Consider the following 18,181-nt stretch of genomic DNA (forward strand, 5'->3'; position numbering starts at 1 on the left):
GGCTTTCATCCACAAACTCCATCAACAAACACATAGACCTGGACCCAATATACCGGCCACTACAGCGGACAGCTGAAACTGACAACCGGAAGAGGCAGGGACAGGCCACTATAAATGCCAGAGGAAACACCACAGAAGTGCTTCACAGGTGGCTCCCAAGCACTGAGGATGTCACCTAGACAGGGGACGAAACGTTGGTATATTCCTTTTAGGGTGAAAGGCAAGGCTGGTAGGTGTAGGGAATGCTAGATGACTAGAGAAATTAAGGTTTTGGTTAAGAAAAAGAAGAAAGCACAAGGCAAGTAGACAGCAGAGATCGAGTGAATCCTTGGAAGAATATAACGACAATAGGAGTATACTTAAGAGGGAAATCAGGAGCGGAAAAAGGGGACATGATGTAACTTTGGCAAATAGGGATAAGGAGAATCCAAAGGGATTCTATAAATATGATGAGGACAAAAGGTTAACTAGGGAGAGAATAGGGCCCCACAAAGATCAGCAAGGCCGCCTATGTGTGGAACCGCAGGAGATGGGAGAGATACTAACTGAGCATTTTGCATCAGTGTTTACTGTGAAGGAGGACATTGAAGATATAGCATGTGGGGAACTAGATGGTGACATGAAAAATAATCAATTAGGAAAACTTGAGGACTGCTGATGCTGGAGATCAGAGTCAAAGAGTGGTGCTGGAAAAGCACAGCTGGTCAGGCAGCATCCGAGGAGCAGGAGAGTCAACATTTCGAGCCATTCCTGATGAAGAGCTCAGGCTCGAAATGTCGACTCTCCTGCTCCTCGTATGCTGCCTGACTGGCTGTGCTTTTCTAGCACTACACTTTTTGACATCTTGAAAAATGTCCATATTACAGAGGAGGAGGTGCTAGATGTCTTAAAATGAATAAAGGTGGATAAATCCCCAGGACCTGATCATGTGTACCCTAAAACTCTGAGAAGCTAGGAAAATGATTACTGAGCCCCTTCCTGAGATACTTGTATTTTTGATAGTCACAGGTGAAATGCCAGAAGACTGGAGGTTGGCTAACGTGGTGCCACTATTTGAGAAAAGTGGTAAGGAAATGCCAGGGAACTGTAGACCGGTGAGCATAACATCGGTGGGCAAGTTGTTGGAGGGAATCCTGAGGGACAAGATTTACATGTATTTGGAAAGTGAAGGACTGATTAGGGATAGCCAATATGACTTTGTGCATGAGAAATCATGTCTCAAAAATTTGATTGAGCTTTTTGAAAAAGTAAAGAAGAGGATTGATGGGGCAAAGCATGGACAAGGCAAAGCAGTGATCTATATGGACTTCAGTAAGGCTTTCAACAAGGTTCTTCGTGGTAGACTGGTTAACAAGGTTAAATCTCATGGAATGTAGGGAGCATTAGCCGTTTGGATACAGAACTGGCTCAGAGGTAGAAGACAGAGGGTGGTGGTGGAGGGTTGCCTTTCTGACTGGAGGCCTGTGACCAGTGATGTGCCGCTGGGATCAATGCTAGATCCACTGCTTTTCATCACTTATCTAAATGATTTGGATGTGAACATAGAAGGTATAGTTAGTAAATTTGCAGCCAACACCAAGGTTGAAGGCATGTGGATAGCGAAGAAGGTTACTTCAGAGTACGATGGAATCAGGTGGGCCAAGGAGTGGCAGACTGAGTTAGTTTCAATAAATGTGAGGTGCTACATTTTGGAAAGGCAAATCGGAGAAGGACATATGCACCTTAATGGTAAGGTCCTAGAGTGTTGCTGAACAAAGAGACCTTGGAGTGCAGGTTCATACTTTTTTTGAAAGTGCAGTTGTAGGTAGATAGGATAGTGAAGGAGTTTGGTATGCTTTCCTTAATGGTCAGAACATTGAATATAGGAGATGGGGGGTAATGCTGTACAGGACATTGGTTATGCCACTTTTGGAATATCATGTGCAGTTCTGTTCTCCCTCCTAACGGAAGGATGTTGTGAAACGTGAAAGGGTTCAGAAAAGATTTACAAGGGTGTTGCCAGGGTTGGAGAATTTGAGTTATAGAGAGAGTTTGAATAGGCTAGGACCATTTTCCCTGGAGTGGCGGAGACTGAGGGGTCACCTTAGAGGTTTATAAAATCATGAGGGGCATGGATAGGATAAATAGACACAGTTTTTTTCCCTGAGTTGGCGGAGTCCACAACTAGAGGACATAGGTTTAGGGCGAGAGGGGAAAAATTTAAAAGGGAGCTAAGGGGCAACTTTTTCACAGAGTGGTGCGTGTATGGAATGAGCTGCCAGTGGAAGTGGTGGAGGCTAATACAATTACAACATTTGAAAGGCATTTGGATGGGTATATGAATAGGAAGGGTTTAGAGGGATATGGGCTAAGTGCTGACAAATGGGACTAGGTTAGGTTAGGATATCTGGTTGGCATAGGCAAGTTGGACTGAAGAGTCTATATCTGTGCTGTATATCTCTATGACTCTATGAAGCCCTGTTCCCTTCTCTGGTCTCCAGGATCGGTATCCTCTTGAGAAGAGGTTTGTGCTTAACCTGTGTGTGTGTTGATACTTTGCGTATCAGTAGCAAAACCTTTTATGAGTATAAATGAAGAGGATTGTTTAATTAAGTGTTCATCCCGAGTATCTAACATTATGCTGCTTACTTGCCAATCGCATACACTCTCGAGGAAAGTGCAGTTAACGAAAATAGTTTCTAACTTGCAAAACTGCACTATTATTTTGTTTAAATCATGGAATCATAGAATCCGTATAGTGTGGGAACAGGCCAAGTGGCCCAACAAGTCCACACTGACTCTCCGAAGAGTAACTCACCCAGACCCATTCCCCTACCCTATTACTCTACATTTACTCCTGACTAGTACACTTAACCTACACATCTCTAAACACTGCGGGCAATTTAGCATGGCTAATTCACCTAACCTGCACATCTTTCGGTTGTGGGAGGAAACTGGAGCACCCGGAGGAAAACCACGCAGACACTGGGAGAATGTGCAAAGTCCACACAGACAGTCACCCAAGGTTGAAATCGAACCTGAGTTCCTGGCGCTGTAAGGCAGCAGTGCTAACCACTGAGCCACTGTGCAGGCCAATGGCTTAGTTTGGAAAGCATATTCTGCACGTCTAATGAGGAGGTGGGTTCAGTCTTGAAGTGTAATGTTTTGTAATCAAACTTTTTGTTGGAGTTGTTACAAGAATTTCTCAGAGATGGACTTTCTGCAGGTCTTAAAGTTAGCCACTTATAGATATTTCTTAATCAAGCTGTTACAAGATATTATTACACACCCCCAGATCTCGTGGGACTTGCCTGGGCTCCTGGCTCCGAGAGAAGTGTTCTATGCCAAGAGCCCTCCAAGTTAGCAACTTTAAACTTGTCACCAGGAAGTAGGTTTGATGTAATGAATTCAAAAGGAACAGGCTTGGAGACCTTAAGATTTGGTTCTTAAGGCATTAGCATTGGTGCCCCTTTCAGCTACCATACTGTCTTACTGAAGACAACTTTGATAAGGGGGGTCAACACTGATGTCTTATGTGTTTCTCACAGTTCCCTTTTTCAAATATGTTGTTCTTAAGTTTAATAGTCACAAGCCGGTTCATTGTGTGGAGGCATTCCCCTGGAGGGCAATGACAGTCGTGGACTTAGTGACCCATTCAAGTCAGGAAATATCTTTTAGACCTCAGGAGATTGGTAGTCACACTTCCTAGTCTAGATTGTTATTTTATCCTTTTGAGATAGTGTGACAGTTGTGAACCCACAGACTAATTCCGATGATCCTTAGCAACATTTGTAGTTGTCATTCTCAATTTGTAAAAGGAAGATTCCGCACTGAGTACCATTCATATTTTAAAAGCTATGAACATGACATACTTTCAGTGGGCATGGCAAAGATTTAAACGTTTAAAATTTTAAATATAAACGTGTTATTTATACCATGCTGTTTCTCTCTTCTCTCTATCCAATTTTTCTTTCTTCAGCTTTATTTTTCTATTCGTATCTGATTTGATATTGTATCCTCTGCCTTTAGTTCACTCGCCACCTCACTCCTGCTTATTTCTACATTCTTAATTCTCATTGGCTCAAGAAATTTGTTGGTAGTACTATTAGTTACTAAGGTTGCGGTTGTGCTACACCGGCTTCAGTGTTGTCAACTCTTATTTCAGCAACTTGCAGAGAAAAAAAATGTTTCAACTGAATTATGCAAGAAAATTTACTGACTGAGAATACCAAGAGTTTTCTGCTCATGGAACTCCTCTGCCGCCTTGATTGAATGAATTTAGAAAACTTATGAAGTTCCCTATTATATCTGCAATTCCATGTACTTCAAATAATGTAATTGTACAGAAATAATACCCAAAGGCAATGTTGATGTAATGAGCAATGTGGATAATGGGGATCCTGTAGATGTAGCATATCTGGATTTCCAAAAGATCATTGGGAAGATACCATACAAAAGGTTAATACATAAGGTAAGATCACATGGAGTTAGGAGTAATTTATTAGCTTGGATAGGGGATTGGCTAACCAACAGAAAGCAAACAGTAGGGATAAATGGCTTGCTTTCTGATAGGTAAGCTGTAAGTAGAAGGATGCCGTAGGGTTCGGACCTTGGGCTATTTACAACCCATGTTAATGATTTGGATGCTTGGATAGAATGTACTCTGTCAATTTGAGATGACATTAAAATAAGTGGGAGTGTAAGTTGCAATGAAAAAATAAGAAATTTTCAAATTGATATTAATAGGTTGGGCAAATGTGCCAAAGATTGGCAGATGAAGTTTAACATTGACAAGTGTGAGGTTATTTATTTTGGTTAAAAGAATAGAAGGGCGACTTATCATCTAAACGGAAGGACACTTCAGAGTGCTTTGGTGCAGAGGGATCTGGGTGTCCTTGTGCATGAATTGCAGAAAACTAGTATGCACTTACAGCAGGTAATAAAGAAGACAACTGATGTTTTGGCATTTATTGCTAAAGGAGTGTAAATGTATAAAAGTAGGAAAATGCTGCTGCAACTGGACAAGGCATTAGCAAGATCACACCTGGAGTACTGCTTACAATTTTGGTCCCCTTGTTTGAGGAAGGATATGGTTGTATGAAAGGCGATTTGCTAGATTGAGTCCAGAGATAACATTGTCTTATGAAGAGTGAGTGCCTAGTTTAGGCCAATACTCTTTGGAATTTAAAAGAATGAAAGGAGATGTAATTGTGGTATGTATAAAGGGGATTGACACAGAAAGGATGTTTCTTTGTGGGGCAATCTAGACTGAATGGACCAATTCTTAGCACAAGGGGTAGCAGGTTTAAAACAGAAGAGGAGAAATTACTTCTTTCAAAGGGTTGTGAATCTGTAGAATTTACTACCTAGTATGGTGGATGCTGGACATTGAATAAATTTGAGGAGAAGGTGGACAGATTTCTAATTAGTAATGGGTTGAAGGGTTATGGAGAGCAAGCAGGAAAGTGAAGTTTAAGCAGAGATGAGATCTACCATGAGCATACTAAATGGGAGAGGGGCTGAATTGCCTACTCCTCCCCCTAGTTCTTATGTTGTTAGATCCTGAAGCCCTGGTTTTGAACATAAGCTGACAGCGGTGAGATGTTAGTGCACTGTGTATAATATCTAATTAACGTAGTATGTGAGGTAACACGTATAGCCTGTGTATTTATCCCTGTAACAACGTAGTCTTTAGTGCATTGAGGTGAATGCAAACTCTGAAGTTGACTATTCTCTATTGTTGAAGTCAGCATTTTTTTTTCCTTTGCATTAAGACATCAGTGATGAAACAGCATGTTGCATTGGAAATATGAAGTGTTGGTTACCTAGAGAGGGATTTGTAGCTGATCCTTCATGGAGGATGTAGCAAAGGCAGTGTGCGCAACTGCAAGTTATTGTGATGTAGAAATAGTTGGAGACCCCAGGAGGTCAATCGTCAGTTGAAATGATGAATCACTGATCAGTACTGTAGGCAATCAGCAAATAATATTTTGTTCAAAGTTGGTTAGGTAGGCTTATTTGAGCTGCCTGTCCTTGTCAGTTTCTTCCTTCTGCCTGCTTCCTTTTTCTACCTCTTGTTATTCACTCATAATTTTGGTATCTGGATGCAGTAAAATGATGGGATCATAAGAGTGTTCTTGGAATGTGTCAAGAGTTTGTATGCATGTATCCACATGGCAGCTGCAGGGCAATTTCCAGACATGTTGAGATGATTTGAGTTGGCAGCGATACTCGAATGAGTCATTATGCATCAGCAGATAATGGAAACAACTGAGTGGTCTGTGCACAGTGATCCCAGAAAAGGCTGCAAAAGTTGAACATGTAAATACAAGTAGGAATTCAGTTTAGAGGAAGAAGAGCTGCTGCTTTGTTGTCTGCAGTACCCATTGTCATACGTGTAAGCTTGAAACAGTAAGTATTTAAAATTTTGTCTCTGTTGGGGCTTTGTGCAGTTTGGTGTGTGAAAAAAAACTTTGCCTATATTTTATCTACTTTTGTTTGTTCTAAGTTATCGCAGTGCAGTTGTGTAACTGGATCCAGTATGGGGGAATTTGCAGACAGGGAGACTATCTAATGTGAGCATGTCTATAATGTATGTCTCTGTTGAATTTTGCTCAGAATCATTGAGCTGAACGGCAGCTTGAAGACACCTTTGTGAGTAAGGGAGGGGGAACAGAGTCTGATCACTCCGATAAACAGTATCAATGATTACTAGTTTAGCATGTGCAATCTGCTTTCTACTTGTGAGGTCAAACATAACAATTGTTGAAACCGCAGCCAGAAAGCAAGCCATGTCACGTTAGAACAGGAGATTGTCCAAAAGGGGAAAGGGAAAGAGGTCATCTGCAGAGAGTACAGAGAAATAGAACTAAAACAAAGAATAAGACCAGTGAAGGATTATAATCTCTGGAAAGAACTAAACATTGATATGAGCTATATCTGAACCAGGCTACAATCAGGGTCCTGACAGAAAAGGTAAACCAGCTAGAAAGACTTCCAGCTAGTAAATTGAGCAGAGGGATGAAGTGGAAAAGATAGGATTTGAAATTGTTCAAAATCAAATGAAAAGGAAGAGTAGAATAATCATCAGAAGTTGTGCTTGGGCAATACAGTGAACTGATTTGAGCGAGATAAACTTTTGAAATAAGCAAGCAATACAGTAATATTGAGGGACAGCTGAAAGGATAGGATCCAAATATGTGTCCTTTGTACAAATGCAGAAATAAGAAACAAATTGAATGAGTTGCAGATAGAATTCATACTGTGAGGAAGCAAGTCATTCAACCCATTAAGACTCTCCAAAGAGCATCCCATCCAGACCCACCACTATACCCGATCCCTGCATTTCCCATGGCAAATCCATCTAACCTGCACATCTTTGAGCTGTGGGAAGAAACCTCAACCCCTGGAGGAAACCCACACAGACACGGAGAATGTGCAAATTCCACACACAGTTGCCCAAGGGTAGAATTGAACCCGGGTCTCTGGTGCTGTGAGGCACCAGTGCGAACCACTGAGCCACTGCGCTGCCCTGATTTGAATTGAACTCAAGTTTTTAAGGTTCAGGAGTGAAGCTGGGAAATATTTCTAACACAAAGGGTCACAGAAATTCAAAGCTCCCACCTGTATATGGAAGCTAGCTGTTAGATTGATAGGTCTTTCTTACTCAAGGGAAATGGGTAAAGATAAGAATATGGAGTTAGGTTACACGTCATTAATGATCTTATTGAATGACAGAATAACTCGAGCTAAATTACCAACTACTGTCACTGTGTTCCTTAAGTAGTAGAATCACTTGGCTAGTGCATTGACAAACAACAGTAAAAACTAAAAGAAATTAAACAGCTGGCATTATTTCAGATATCTGAGCAGTGTGATATTAACAGTGTGTTTATTGGTGTGTTACTGCACCTTATGGATAGATTTACCTACTGGGATTTTACAGTTTCTGTAGTGCACTCAGGATTTCTCTTCAGATGTCTGTGCTAGAAATGAAACGAGTTACAAGTAAACTTTTGTAAAAAAAAAAGCAAATTACTGCGGATGCTGGAATCTGAAACCAAAAGAGAAAATGCTGGAAAATCTCAGGTCTGGCAGCATCTGTAAGGAGAGAAAAGAGCTGACGTTTCGAGTCTAACTGACCCTTTGTCAAAGCTGGACCGCTTTGACAAAGGGTCAGTTAGACTCGAAACATCAGCTCTTTTCTCTCCTTACAGGTAAACTTTGTGTTCCTCTCAGGAGAGGGAGCCTAAGGTTTATTCATAAGGGGATGGAGGACAAAAGCAGAAGGTTAGAGTGTATTGTGCAATTTTGAAAGGACCATAAAGAGCGTTCAGTGCGGTTCACTAAAATAAAATCAGGAATGAAAATGTTTAGTTAAGAGAGGAGAATTGAAAAACTGTGGTTCTTTCCATTTGTAAATGAAGGTTGAGGAAATATAAGAGCGTAAGAACTAGGAGTAGACAATTCAGCCCTTGAGCCGACTCTGTTTTTAAACGATCATGGCTGATGTCAGCTCAGCCTCAATTCCACATTGCTGACCCACTTCCATGACCTTTAGCCTACTGCTGATTAAAAATTGTGTCTCTCCTTCAATTTATTTGCCACGCAAGTTGATGATGGGAAAGGAGGGGATGTGGAATCTCCTTTTTGGGCTCTCTGTGTACATTGGCGACACTGTCGCACTGAAGGTCATCCCCACCAACGCTATCCTTCAACCCTGTTTCTGAGGCTCCAGGTTTGACTTTAGTGGGCTCTTCACAAGGGTGAAACGTCAAGGTTTCACTGCACTCTCTAAGGATTCCACAGATTCTTAACCCTTTAAGAGAAGTAATTCCTCCTCATCTCTGTTTTAAATCTGTCGCCCCTTAACCTAAAACTGTCACTTCTCATTCTAGATTGATTTACTAGGGGTAACATCTGCTTTACCTTTACTTTGTCATTCTCCTTTAGCATCTTTTATATCTCAATTAGATCTCTCATTCTTCTAAACTGTAGCAAGTATAGGTCTAAGCAACTCAATTTCTCCTCACAAGCGAAGTCTTTTGTCTCTGAAATTAATCTATTGAGTCTTCTATGAACTGCCTCCAATGTTGATATGTAAATATGATAAACATATTTAAAATTTGAAGAGTTTTAATAAATTATATTGGGAACAACTTTATTTCCAAGTCGATAGAAGAGGGAGAGGTTTCTTGCAGCAAGTTGTTAGACCGTTATAACAAATCTTAGTGGAAATAGTGCAAAATATCTTTTGAAATATTTACTTAGTTTCCTTCATAAGAAATGTTTTTGAAGATTAGTTGGAGAATGGGACCATATGGAGAGTGCTTTCAGAGAGCAGGAAGGACGGTGAGGTTAATTTTTGTGCTCAATGAAAAACTGTCAGTTTTTCTACCAGTAACGTATCTTTAGCTTAATTATTATCCCTCCTTTCTCTTCCAGATGCCTTGCTGGCTGACCTAGAGTCAACAACTTCGCATATTTCAAAAAGGCCCATTTTTATCCCGGAGGAGACTCCATATTCCTATCCAACAGGAAGCCATATTTGCCAGGACGTATCTGTGGCCCCACCAGTGCCACCACCCCCCTCTGCTGATGCTTTGAATGGAGTAATCATTGATACAGTTGAACAGTGGCAGTCTCCTGTTTCAAGATATCCACAACAACAGGTAGGTATAAGCCAATCACTGGCTCATTTTTTCACTTGAAGGTGTTATTTTGTAATGCACTCTCTCTCTTTCCCCCCCCCCCCCGCCAAAAAATCCTCCAGTAGCACTTTTGCCTATATTTTTCAACATAAATTTGAACACCATATTCAATTCTTTGATGCTCCTTTAACTCCTCTGTTAGAGTATTAACAGAATGAGCACATGGTTAAAGCAAATTCTTACTGCCCTGGGTCGAGTATGCCTCCTTGATAAAGTTACTTAGTTTAACTTTGATACTCCAGTGAACAAAATGAGTTCGCTGCAGCTTAATGTTACTGGTGGTGATAGACAGGAAAGGTGTGCCTTTAAATCCTGCCTGTAATAATCATGTTCAAGAGCAGCCACTTCATAATTGCTTTCTGAAAAGTAGGTAACATCATGCATACATGTATCATCTGAAAGGATATAATTTCTTAACGAGGTTGGGAAGGACTGCTGCTTAATTTGCTTAACTTGAGGGAAGAATGCAACAATTACATTTTCTTATGTGCTGATGAAATATTAATGTTCCCTGTTATTGATTTTGAACTGGGAGGTGTGGGGTTAACCATGATGAGTTTGGGGGAATATAGTTAGAGTATGCATTGGGACAGTAATATAGACCATGTGACACTAGGCGTAAAACGTGGGAGAGTTTGTAATATAACTGATTTTCAAGTCAGCAACCCTTTTGCTCTGCACCACAATTTTGACAGGCATTACAGAACCAAGTTCAAATCAACTCAGCGAAGCTAATTTCCAGCGTCCTTTAAAAATCATTCCACTGAACCCTAGTCTTCCAGATCTGATTTCCCAAAACCAAGAACCACCTTGGCAACTCGTTCCTTAAATCTCTGACAGTCTGATTTGTTTTGTACCCTTTCTTTCACACACAAAACAAACCTAGCAGGATGCTTGTGAGTGTTGTTATTGCAAACAGTACTTCAGCTTTTCCACAGCAGTAGCTGCTTTGCTTTTCAAAAAATACAGTATCTTTGCCTGTCCCTATGTCTCAAAAGATTGCTGACTATTTTCTTTGAGGTACTATGTAAAGCTTTGGAAGCCGTCACTTATTTCAACAGGTTTTTGTTTGAGATTTTCCCACATGGCAACTGGATGACGGGCCTGTCCCCAAGCAGATCTCTTTATTACAAAGAAAAGCAGAAGTTACTGGAGAAACTCAGTAGCTCTGGCAGCTGTGGAGAGAAAGCAGAGTCAACCTTTCAGGTCTAGTGACCCTTCTTCAAAACTAGTTCGGGGGGTGGAGTGGAGGAGGGAGGGAGAAAATGGTGGTTGGAGATGGAGAGAGAATAGCAGTTAGGCAGATAAAGGGATGCATAATGGTGAATTGGGAGAAAAATGAGGACCTGTTTATTATCCTCATTACCCTATCTTCTCAGAATGTAGAGGTTTATAAAACCATGAGGGGCATGGGTATGGCAAATAGACAAGGTCGTTTCTCTGGGGTGGGGGGAGTCCAGAACTAAATGGCAGAAGTTTAAGGTGAGTGGAGAAAAATTTAAAAGGGACCTAAGGCGCAACTTTTTCACGCAGAGGGTAGTGCGTGTCTGGAATGAGCTGGCAAGGAAGTGATAGAGGCTGGTACAATTACAACATTTAAAAGGCATCTGGATCAGTATATGAATAGGAAGGGTTTAGGGATATATGGGCCAAATGCTGGAAAATGGAATTAGATTTATTTAGGATATCTGGTTGGCAGGGACGAGTTGGACCAAAAGGGCCTGTTACCTTGCTGCATATCTCGATGATTCTATTGTGGTCTGTTTCATCTTAAGTTAAAGAATACATTTTAAGCTGAAAATGTATTGCTGGAAAAGCACAGCAGGTCAGGCAGCATCCAGGGAACAGGAGAATCGACATTTCGGGCATAAGCCCTTCTTCAGGAATGAGGAAAGTTTGTCCAGCAGGCTAAGATAAAAGCTACATCGATGACTGTATCGGCGCCGCCTCGTGCTCCCACGAGGAGGTTGAACAGTTCATCCCACTTCACCAACACCTTCCACCCCGACCTCAAATTCACCTGGACAGTCTCAGATTCCTCCCTCCCCTTCTTCGACCTTTCTATTTCTATCTCAGGCGACCGAATCAACACTGACATCTACTACAAACGACCGACTCCCACAGCTACCTGGACTACACCTCCTCCCACACTGCCCCCTGTAAAAAAGCCATCCCATTCTCTCAATTCCTTCGTCTCCGCCGCATCTGCTCCCAGAAGGACCAGTTCCAAACACGTACAACCCAGATGGCCGCCTCCTTCAAGGACCCCAATATCCCCCCCGACGTGGTCGACGATGCCCTCCACCGCATCTCTTCCACTTCCTGCTCCTCCGCCCTTGAGCCCCACCCCTCAAACCGCCACCAGGACAGAACCCCACTGGTCCTCACCTACCACCCCACCAATCTCCATGTACAGCACATCATCCACCGTCATTTCCGCCACCTCCAAACGGACCCCACCACCAAGGATATATTTCCCTCCCCTACCCTATCAGCATTCCGTAAGGACCACTCCCTCCGTGACTCCCTCATCAGATCCACACCCCCCACCAACCCAACCTCCACTCCCAGCACCTTCCCCTGCAACCGCAGGAGGTGCAAGACTTGCGCCCACACCTCCCCCCTCACCTCCCTCCAAGGCCCCAAAGGAAACTTCCATATCCGCCACAGATTCAGCTGCACCTCCACACACACACATCATCTATTGCATCCTCTGCACCCGATGTGGCCTCCTCTATATTGGGGAGACAGGCCGCCTACTTGCGGAGCGTTTCAGAGAACACCTCTGGGACACTTGGACCAACCAACCCAACCACCCTGTGGCTCAATATTTCAACTCCCCCTCCCACTCCACCAAGGATATGCAGGTCTTTGGACTCCTCCATCGCCAGACCACAACAACACGACGGTTGGAGGAAGAGCGCCTCATCTTCCGCCTAGGAACCCTCCAACCACAAGAGATGAACTCAGATTTCACCAGTTTCCTCATTTCCCCTCCCCCCACCTTGTCTCAGTCAAATCCATCGAACTCAGCACCGCCTTCCTAACCTGCAATCTTCTTCCTGACCTCTCCGCCCCCACCCCAGTCTGACCTATCACCCTCACCTTGACCTCTTTCCACCTATCGCATTTCCGACGCCAAGTCCCTCCTCCCTACCTTTTATCTTAGCCTGCTGGACAAGCTTTCCTCATTCCTGAAGAAGGGCTTATGCCCGAAACGTCGATTCTCCTGTTCCCTGGATGCTGCCTGACCTGCTGTGCTTTTCCAGCAACACATTTTCAGCTCTGATCTCCAGCATCTGCAGACTTCACTTTCTCCTCAATACATTTTAAGACCTGGCCATCTCTTTAAGTCCAGATTTACTGTATACAAACAACTACTGATTTTTATTTATATAAAATAAGCATTTGCACTCCTGTGCTCAGGCATGTCTTCCTTGTCTGCACTTTTCTTTTTTTCCCTTTTTCCTCCTATCCCATTTTTTTTCCCTCAAACTTGCCTGAAAAAGAGAGTGCTTTGGCAGGAGGAAGCTTCAATGGACTCTGGAGTGGGAGTGGCATTTTCAGAGGCAGCTTGGCAGCAGAGATAGTCAGTTGGCCTATGAAGCATGGAGGCGGACTCCTGCTTCCACGTGTAGTAGGTCCCTTACGGCGGTGTGGCATGGGCTGTGAAGCCCGGAGTGGGACACTGTTTTGGTGGCATGGTGTGTTACTGGGAAGCCTGGAGTGGGACTCGGGCAGCAGCATGCTGTAGCAACGGAGAAGGAAAAGTTGGACACTCTACGTTTTGGAAAAAACAATTTATATTCTGTGAAAGGTGCTTACGTGCGAGCAACGCTACACACGTTTCACTTTATTTTATATTCGAAGCATGTGACAATAAAGGATATTAGACCTGTTTTTTTTTTCTTCCAAATCTATCTTTTCTTTATTTGCTACTACCTCAACCTATTGAGATCAAGTGACTGTTTTTCACATGATCTTGTTCTAAACTCCTGTCTGACATCAAAAGAGAAAATGCTGGAAAATCTAAGCACGTCTGGCAGCATCTGTAAGGAGAGAAAAGAGCTGACATTTCGAGTCTAACTGACCCTTTGTCAGAGCTTTGACAAAGGGTCAGTTAGACTCGAAATGTCAGCTCTGTTCTCTCCTTACAGATGCTGCCAGACCTGCTGAGATTTTCCAGCATTTTCTCTTTTGGTTTCAGATTCCAGCATCCACAGTAATTTGCTTTTATCCTGTCTGACAACACCTTGAGTGAGCACATGTCCTCCTAAAAGATACATGGTCTTATAAAGATCCACATATGATGTATCAAAGATGTTAAGTAATGTAAATAATCTAATGCCGCCATTTAAGTGAACGAATGATTACTCAGTTTGTTTCATACATTTTAAGTAGTAGATACCAGGAGGAATATAAACCGATTTTATATTATAATTGATACCACCAGCAGTTTGTCCCAAGCGTGACAGCAAGTATGGCTATTCTTGGAGATTTTACAAAGCGGATCGTCTAGATTTGTGTCAACAGGCATGCAATTGTGCTTGATTATGGAGGGAAAGGGTTGTAGGCAAAATGAATTTTTCATGACTTTCAATAGTCCAATGATGGTAGAACAGGCTATTAAAATCTTGTCATAATTTGCCACTGAAATTAGTATTTTACATTGATAAAGGGGAGGTAGTGAATGCTATATGGATTAATTTACAGGAGATACTTATGAAAATACCACATCAGAGACTTATTTAAATTGAGGCACGTGGCATTAAAAGGAATGTAATTTCATGGATGGAAAGGTGGTTAGGGAGCAGAAAGATAATAGTGAGTGTTGGAGAAGTGAGCCCAATTGAACAGAGACCACACAAGCCAGAGCTGGTGAAATTGACAAGCTGTTTATTACATATGGCTGGAAGAGAAATTGACTAGGCTGACACAGAACTGACAGGCTGCGCAGGTAGACCAATGGTTCTCTTCCCTGAGCTGAGAATCAAGGCAGTTTTTATAGGAATACTAATTAAAAAATAGCGAAAATACAATGGTCTTGATAATTAAATAATCTAGTTATGGTGATAATCGCAAAGCAGTTATCAGAAGAATGTCCTGAATCTAGATACAATGAAACATCCTGGCAGCTTCAATCATTTCTTAACGGAATCAGGAGATTCCAGCTCTCTTCAAGGGTAGGTGAGAATGTCTCTTATTTTGGCAGTAAGGAGTTTCCATTGTTTCTCTCCTGTGAGCGAAATATTCTGGTGCCTTGCTGTCTGACCTGTCATTTGTGTGGCTTTGGGACAGCTGTGTTTATCGAGTCCAGGAAGCTTATTGTCAGTTTGCTTTGGAAAGTGTATTCCCTGGTATGTGAGTGACTATGAGGAGAAAGTGAGGTCTGCAGATGCTGGAGATCAGAGCTGAAAATGTGTTGCTGGAAAAGCGCAGCAGGTCAGGCAGCATCCAGGGAACAGGAGAATCGACGTTTCGGGCATAAGCCCTTCTTCAGGAGTGAGTGACTATGGTCATGCCTGGTTTACCTTATCAGCCTGTTGGTCAATGCTGAGGCATTCTGGGTGTCTCTTGCATGATTTGGACAGGCTTGAATTTCTGTGTTCTTTGTGTCAATGCTGTGGGTAGGCAGGGTGGCAGATCTTTTCCCACAGTGAGAATATGTACATGGTTTTCAAGTTGGTGGAATTTAGATAACAAAATGCCCCACAGCTCTGAGCTATGATATCCTGTTTTTAATTTATGTAAATAATATTATTAGGTATCATATTGAAGTTTACTGGTTGTACCAAATGCGGGGAATTGCAATCTGTGAGGAATATGCAGTACATTTTAAGATGAGCTCAGACAGGTTAGTGAACCAGTAAGAGATTAATATAATTGAGAAATCTGAAAAGATACATTTAGAGAAAAAGAACAGTAAGGGGATTTACACTGTAACAATAAGTTTTTAGACGTAGTGGAGGATCAGTGAAATCTCAACGCACATTCATTGATCGTTAAAGGTACAAATGCAGGGGAAGAAAGCCATAAAATTCAGGCAGGATCTGTATATTTTACAAAGGGAATTAAATACTAAAGGAAAGAAGTGGTGTTGCATTTTTGCAAGACTTTGAGCAATTCAATGCGAGCATAAGTATTGCAACCATAAAAAAATTGCAGAAATTTGCCAGAACGCACCAGTAATAAATCAGTTGAAGAACGTTTTGAAAAATAAGAGTTTCTGCCCTGACGCAAAGATGTTAAGAGGAACATAACTTTTTTTACAGAGATAAAGAATCTTTGAGTGGGTAAATGGTGAGAGATTGTTTTTTCTTGTCAGCAAGTCTGTAAGATGAAAAGCTGTTAATGCCACAGGAACAAAGAAGCAAGTTAACAGCTATTTCTTTACCACACACTCTGTGTTTGGAACTCGAAAGTAAAACAAAGTATCCTAATTGATACACGTGAAGTCTATCATCATGTGTAAAGAGAGAGAATTTTTAATGCAGTATTTTGCAAAACTTAGAAATTAATTCTCTCTCTACAGCAACTGGCAAACCTACTATGTCTTTCCACCATTTTTGCTTTTGTTTCTGAATCTTAGCACTTACAGATATTTCCCTTCCTCTTATTTATTAGAATGTGTAATAATTTATCATAAGTTATTAAGCTTGAGTTGACAGATGTATTTGAAAGAGGTGGGGTAAATATTAAATAGGGATAATCAAAATGAAATATAATTGGGAACAGTCGGTACATGCTCTTGAAGAGGTTGTAGTCAGAGTACCTTCCTTTTGTGCTTAATTTTTATAATTCTGTATCTGACACATGTATGACATACTTTCCTTTGGTTTTATAGGGTTATCAAGAAGAGGGCTCCCCTTCTACTGGAGTGGCCAACTCTCCCAAGGTATTGTAGCCACTTTGTTAGGCAAGAGATTGCAAGTTATTGATCATTTTGGTTCTTTGCTTCTAATGTATATCTCTTGGCAATTATCTGTGCCTCTCCTTTTTGTTTTTCTCTAAACTGTGCTCAACTATTTTTAAGATCTATATTAATGATTGGGTGAAAGGATTGAATATTATAGCTAAATTTGCTGATGATGCGAAGAGAGATAGGAAAGAAAGTTGTGAAACATATATAAAGAGTCTGCAAGGAAAGGTAAGTGAATAGATACAAAAATAGCAGACAAAGTATAATTTAGCAAGATGAGAGATTGTCCTCTTTGGTAAAAATAGAAAAAATATTTAAATGGAGAGAGACTAAAGAATTCTGGAGGAAAAAGGGACACGGGAGTCCTTGTACATGATCGCAAATGTCAATAGGCAGGTACAGCAAATAATACAAAAAGCAAATGGAATATTGGTCTATATTGCAAGAGGGATGAGGTACAAAAGTAGGAAAGCCGTCCACAGCAGTACATTATCAGGCACCGGTGAGCCAGGCTGCTGTGTGAAAGTTTGGTTAAATTCCTTAATGAGGGACATACTTGACTTGAGGACAATCCAGTGATGTTTTCAGTAGGCTGATTCCTGGGTTGAAGTGTTTTTCTTCAGAGAAAAGGTTGAGCAGTTTGAACCAATACTCATTGGCGTTTAGAAGAATCAGAGTTGATCTCATTGAAACATGTAGGATTCTAAGGGGGCTTCCCACAGGGTGGATGCTTAGTGGATTTTTCTGCTCGTCGAGGGATCTGGAGCTAGAGACTGCAGTTTCAAAATAAGAGGTCTCTCATTGAAGATGGAAATGAGAAGAAATTTCTTCTCTGAGGCTTGTTAGTGTTTGAAATTCTGTCCTCCAGTGAACAATAGATGCTGGGTATTGAATATATTCAAGATGAAGTTAGAGAGATTTTTGAGTAACGGGGGAATCAAGGGTTGTGAATAATGAACAGTCTTTCAAGAGAAGCTCGTTTGGGTTGAGTCGAGGTATCACCCCATGTAAGGGAAAGGTAAGACAAAAAAAAAGTCCAAGCTCCCTGAATAAAGATAGAAACGGTCGATAAGATAAATCAAAGATTCATACCTGTATTACCAGCATTGTCCACTATTGTGCAAGTTTGCTTCTTTCCTGTTATTTGGTGAGAAGAGCAACATTCAGGTTAGAGATAAATTAGAGATTTGTGTAACAGAGATTCAGTATTTCGAATTCATGTCTCAATTTAGGGATAAAAGGAAACTTGAGAATATAATTAAGGTATGTGAAAACTAGCTGCTACTAATTCTATCTAGGCATAAAATTAAATTGTAGAAAATATTGAAATTGTGTGCAATAGGTATGTTAAATATTCAGTTGAAAAATACCTGTCATTTCCACATTCTGGTATATTAAAACTGTTATTAATGTAATTATTACTGTTCTCATTACTGAATATTTTGAGTTCTCTTTTAAACCACAACAGCAGACCTACCTGCCAAATGTGAAAGGCAACTCTTCTCTCTCACAAGACTCTGTTAGTCCTCCTGCTCCACGTTCCTCTGAGGAAGACCACGTTTACAGGTACCTA

The 18,181-nt window shown here is 41.4% G+C and overlaps 1 protein-coding gene across 7 annotated transcripts in view; it reads left to right on the forward strand.

Moving 5' to 3' along the window:
* Positions 1 to 18,181, forward strand: part of LOC122562805 (paxillin-like) — a 166,092-nt gene that overhangs the window by 112,207 nt on the left and 35,704 nt on the right. For all 7 annotated transcript variants that reach the window (XM_088000171.1, XM_088000172.1, XM_088000169.1 and 4 more), the window contains exons 2-4: positions 9,424 to 9,650; positions 16,534 to 16,584; positions 18,077 to 18,174. In XM_088000171.1, the coding sequence (XP_087856297.1) occupies positions 9,424 to 9,650; positions 16,534 to 16,584; positions 18,077 to 18,174 (376 nt within the window). The remainder of the gene's footprint in view (positions 1 to 9,423; positions 9,651 to 16,533; positions 16,585 to 18,076; positions 18,175 to 18,181) is intronic.

The sequence above is a fragment of the Chiloscyllium plagiosum genome, unplaced genomic scaffold (genome assembly GCF_037043375.1).
Source record: "Chiloscyllium plagiosum isolate Xiang-an unplaced genomic scaffold, Cpla_swu_hap1 HiC_scaffold_24, whole genome shotgun sequence".
Classification (NCBI taxonomy): domain Eukaryota; kingdom Metazoa; phylum Chordata; class Chondrichthyes; order Orectolobiformes; family Hemiscylliidae; genus Chiloscyllium; species Chiloscyllium plagiosum.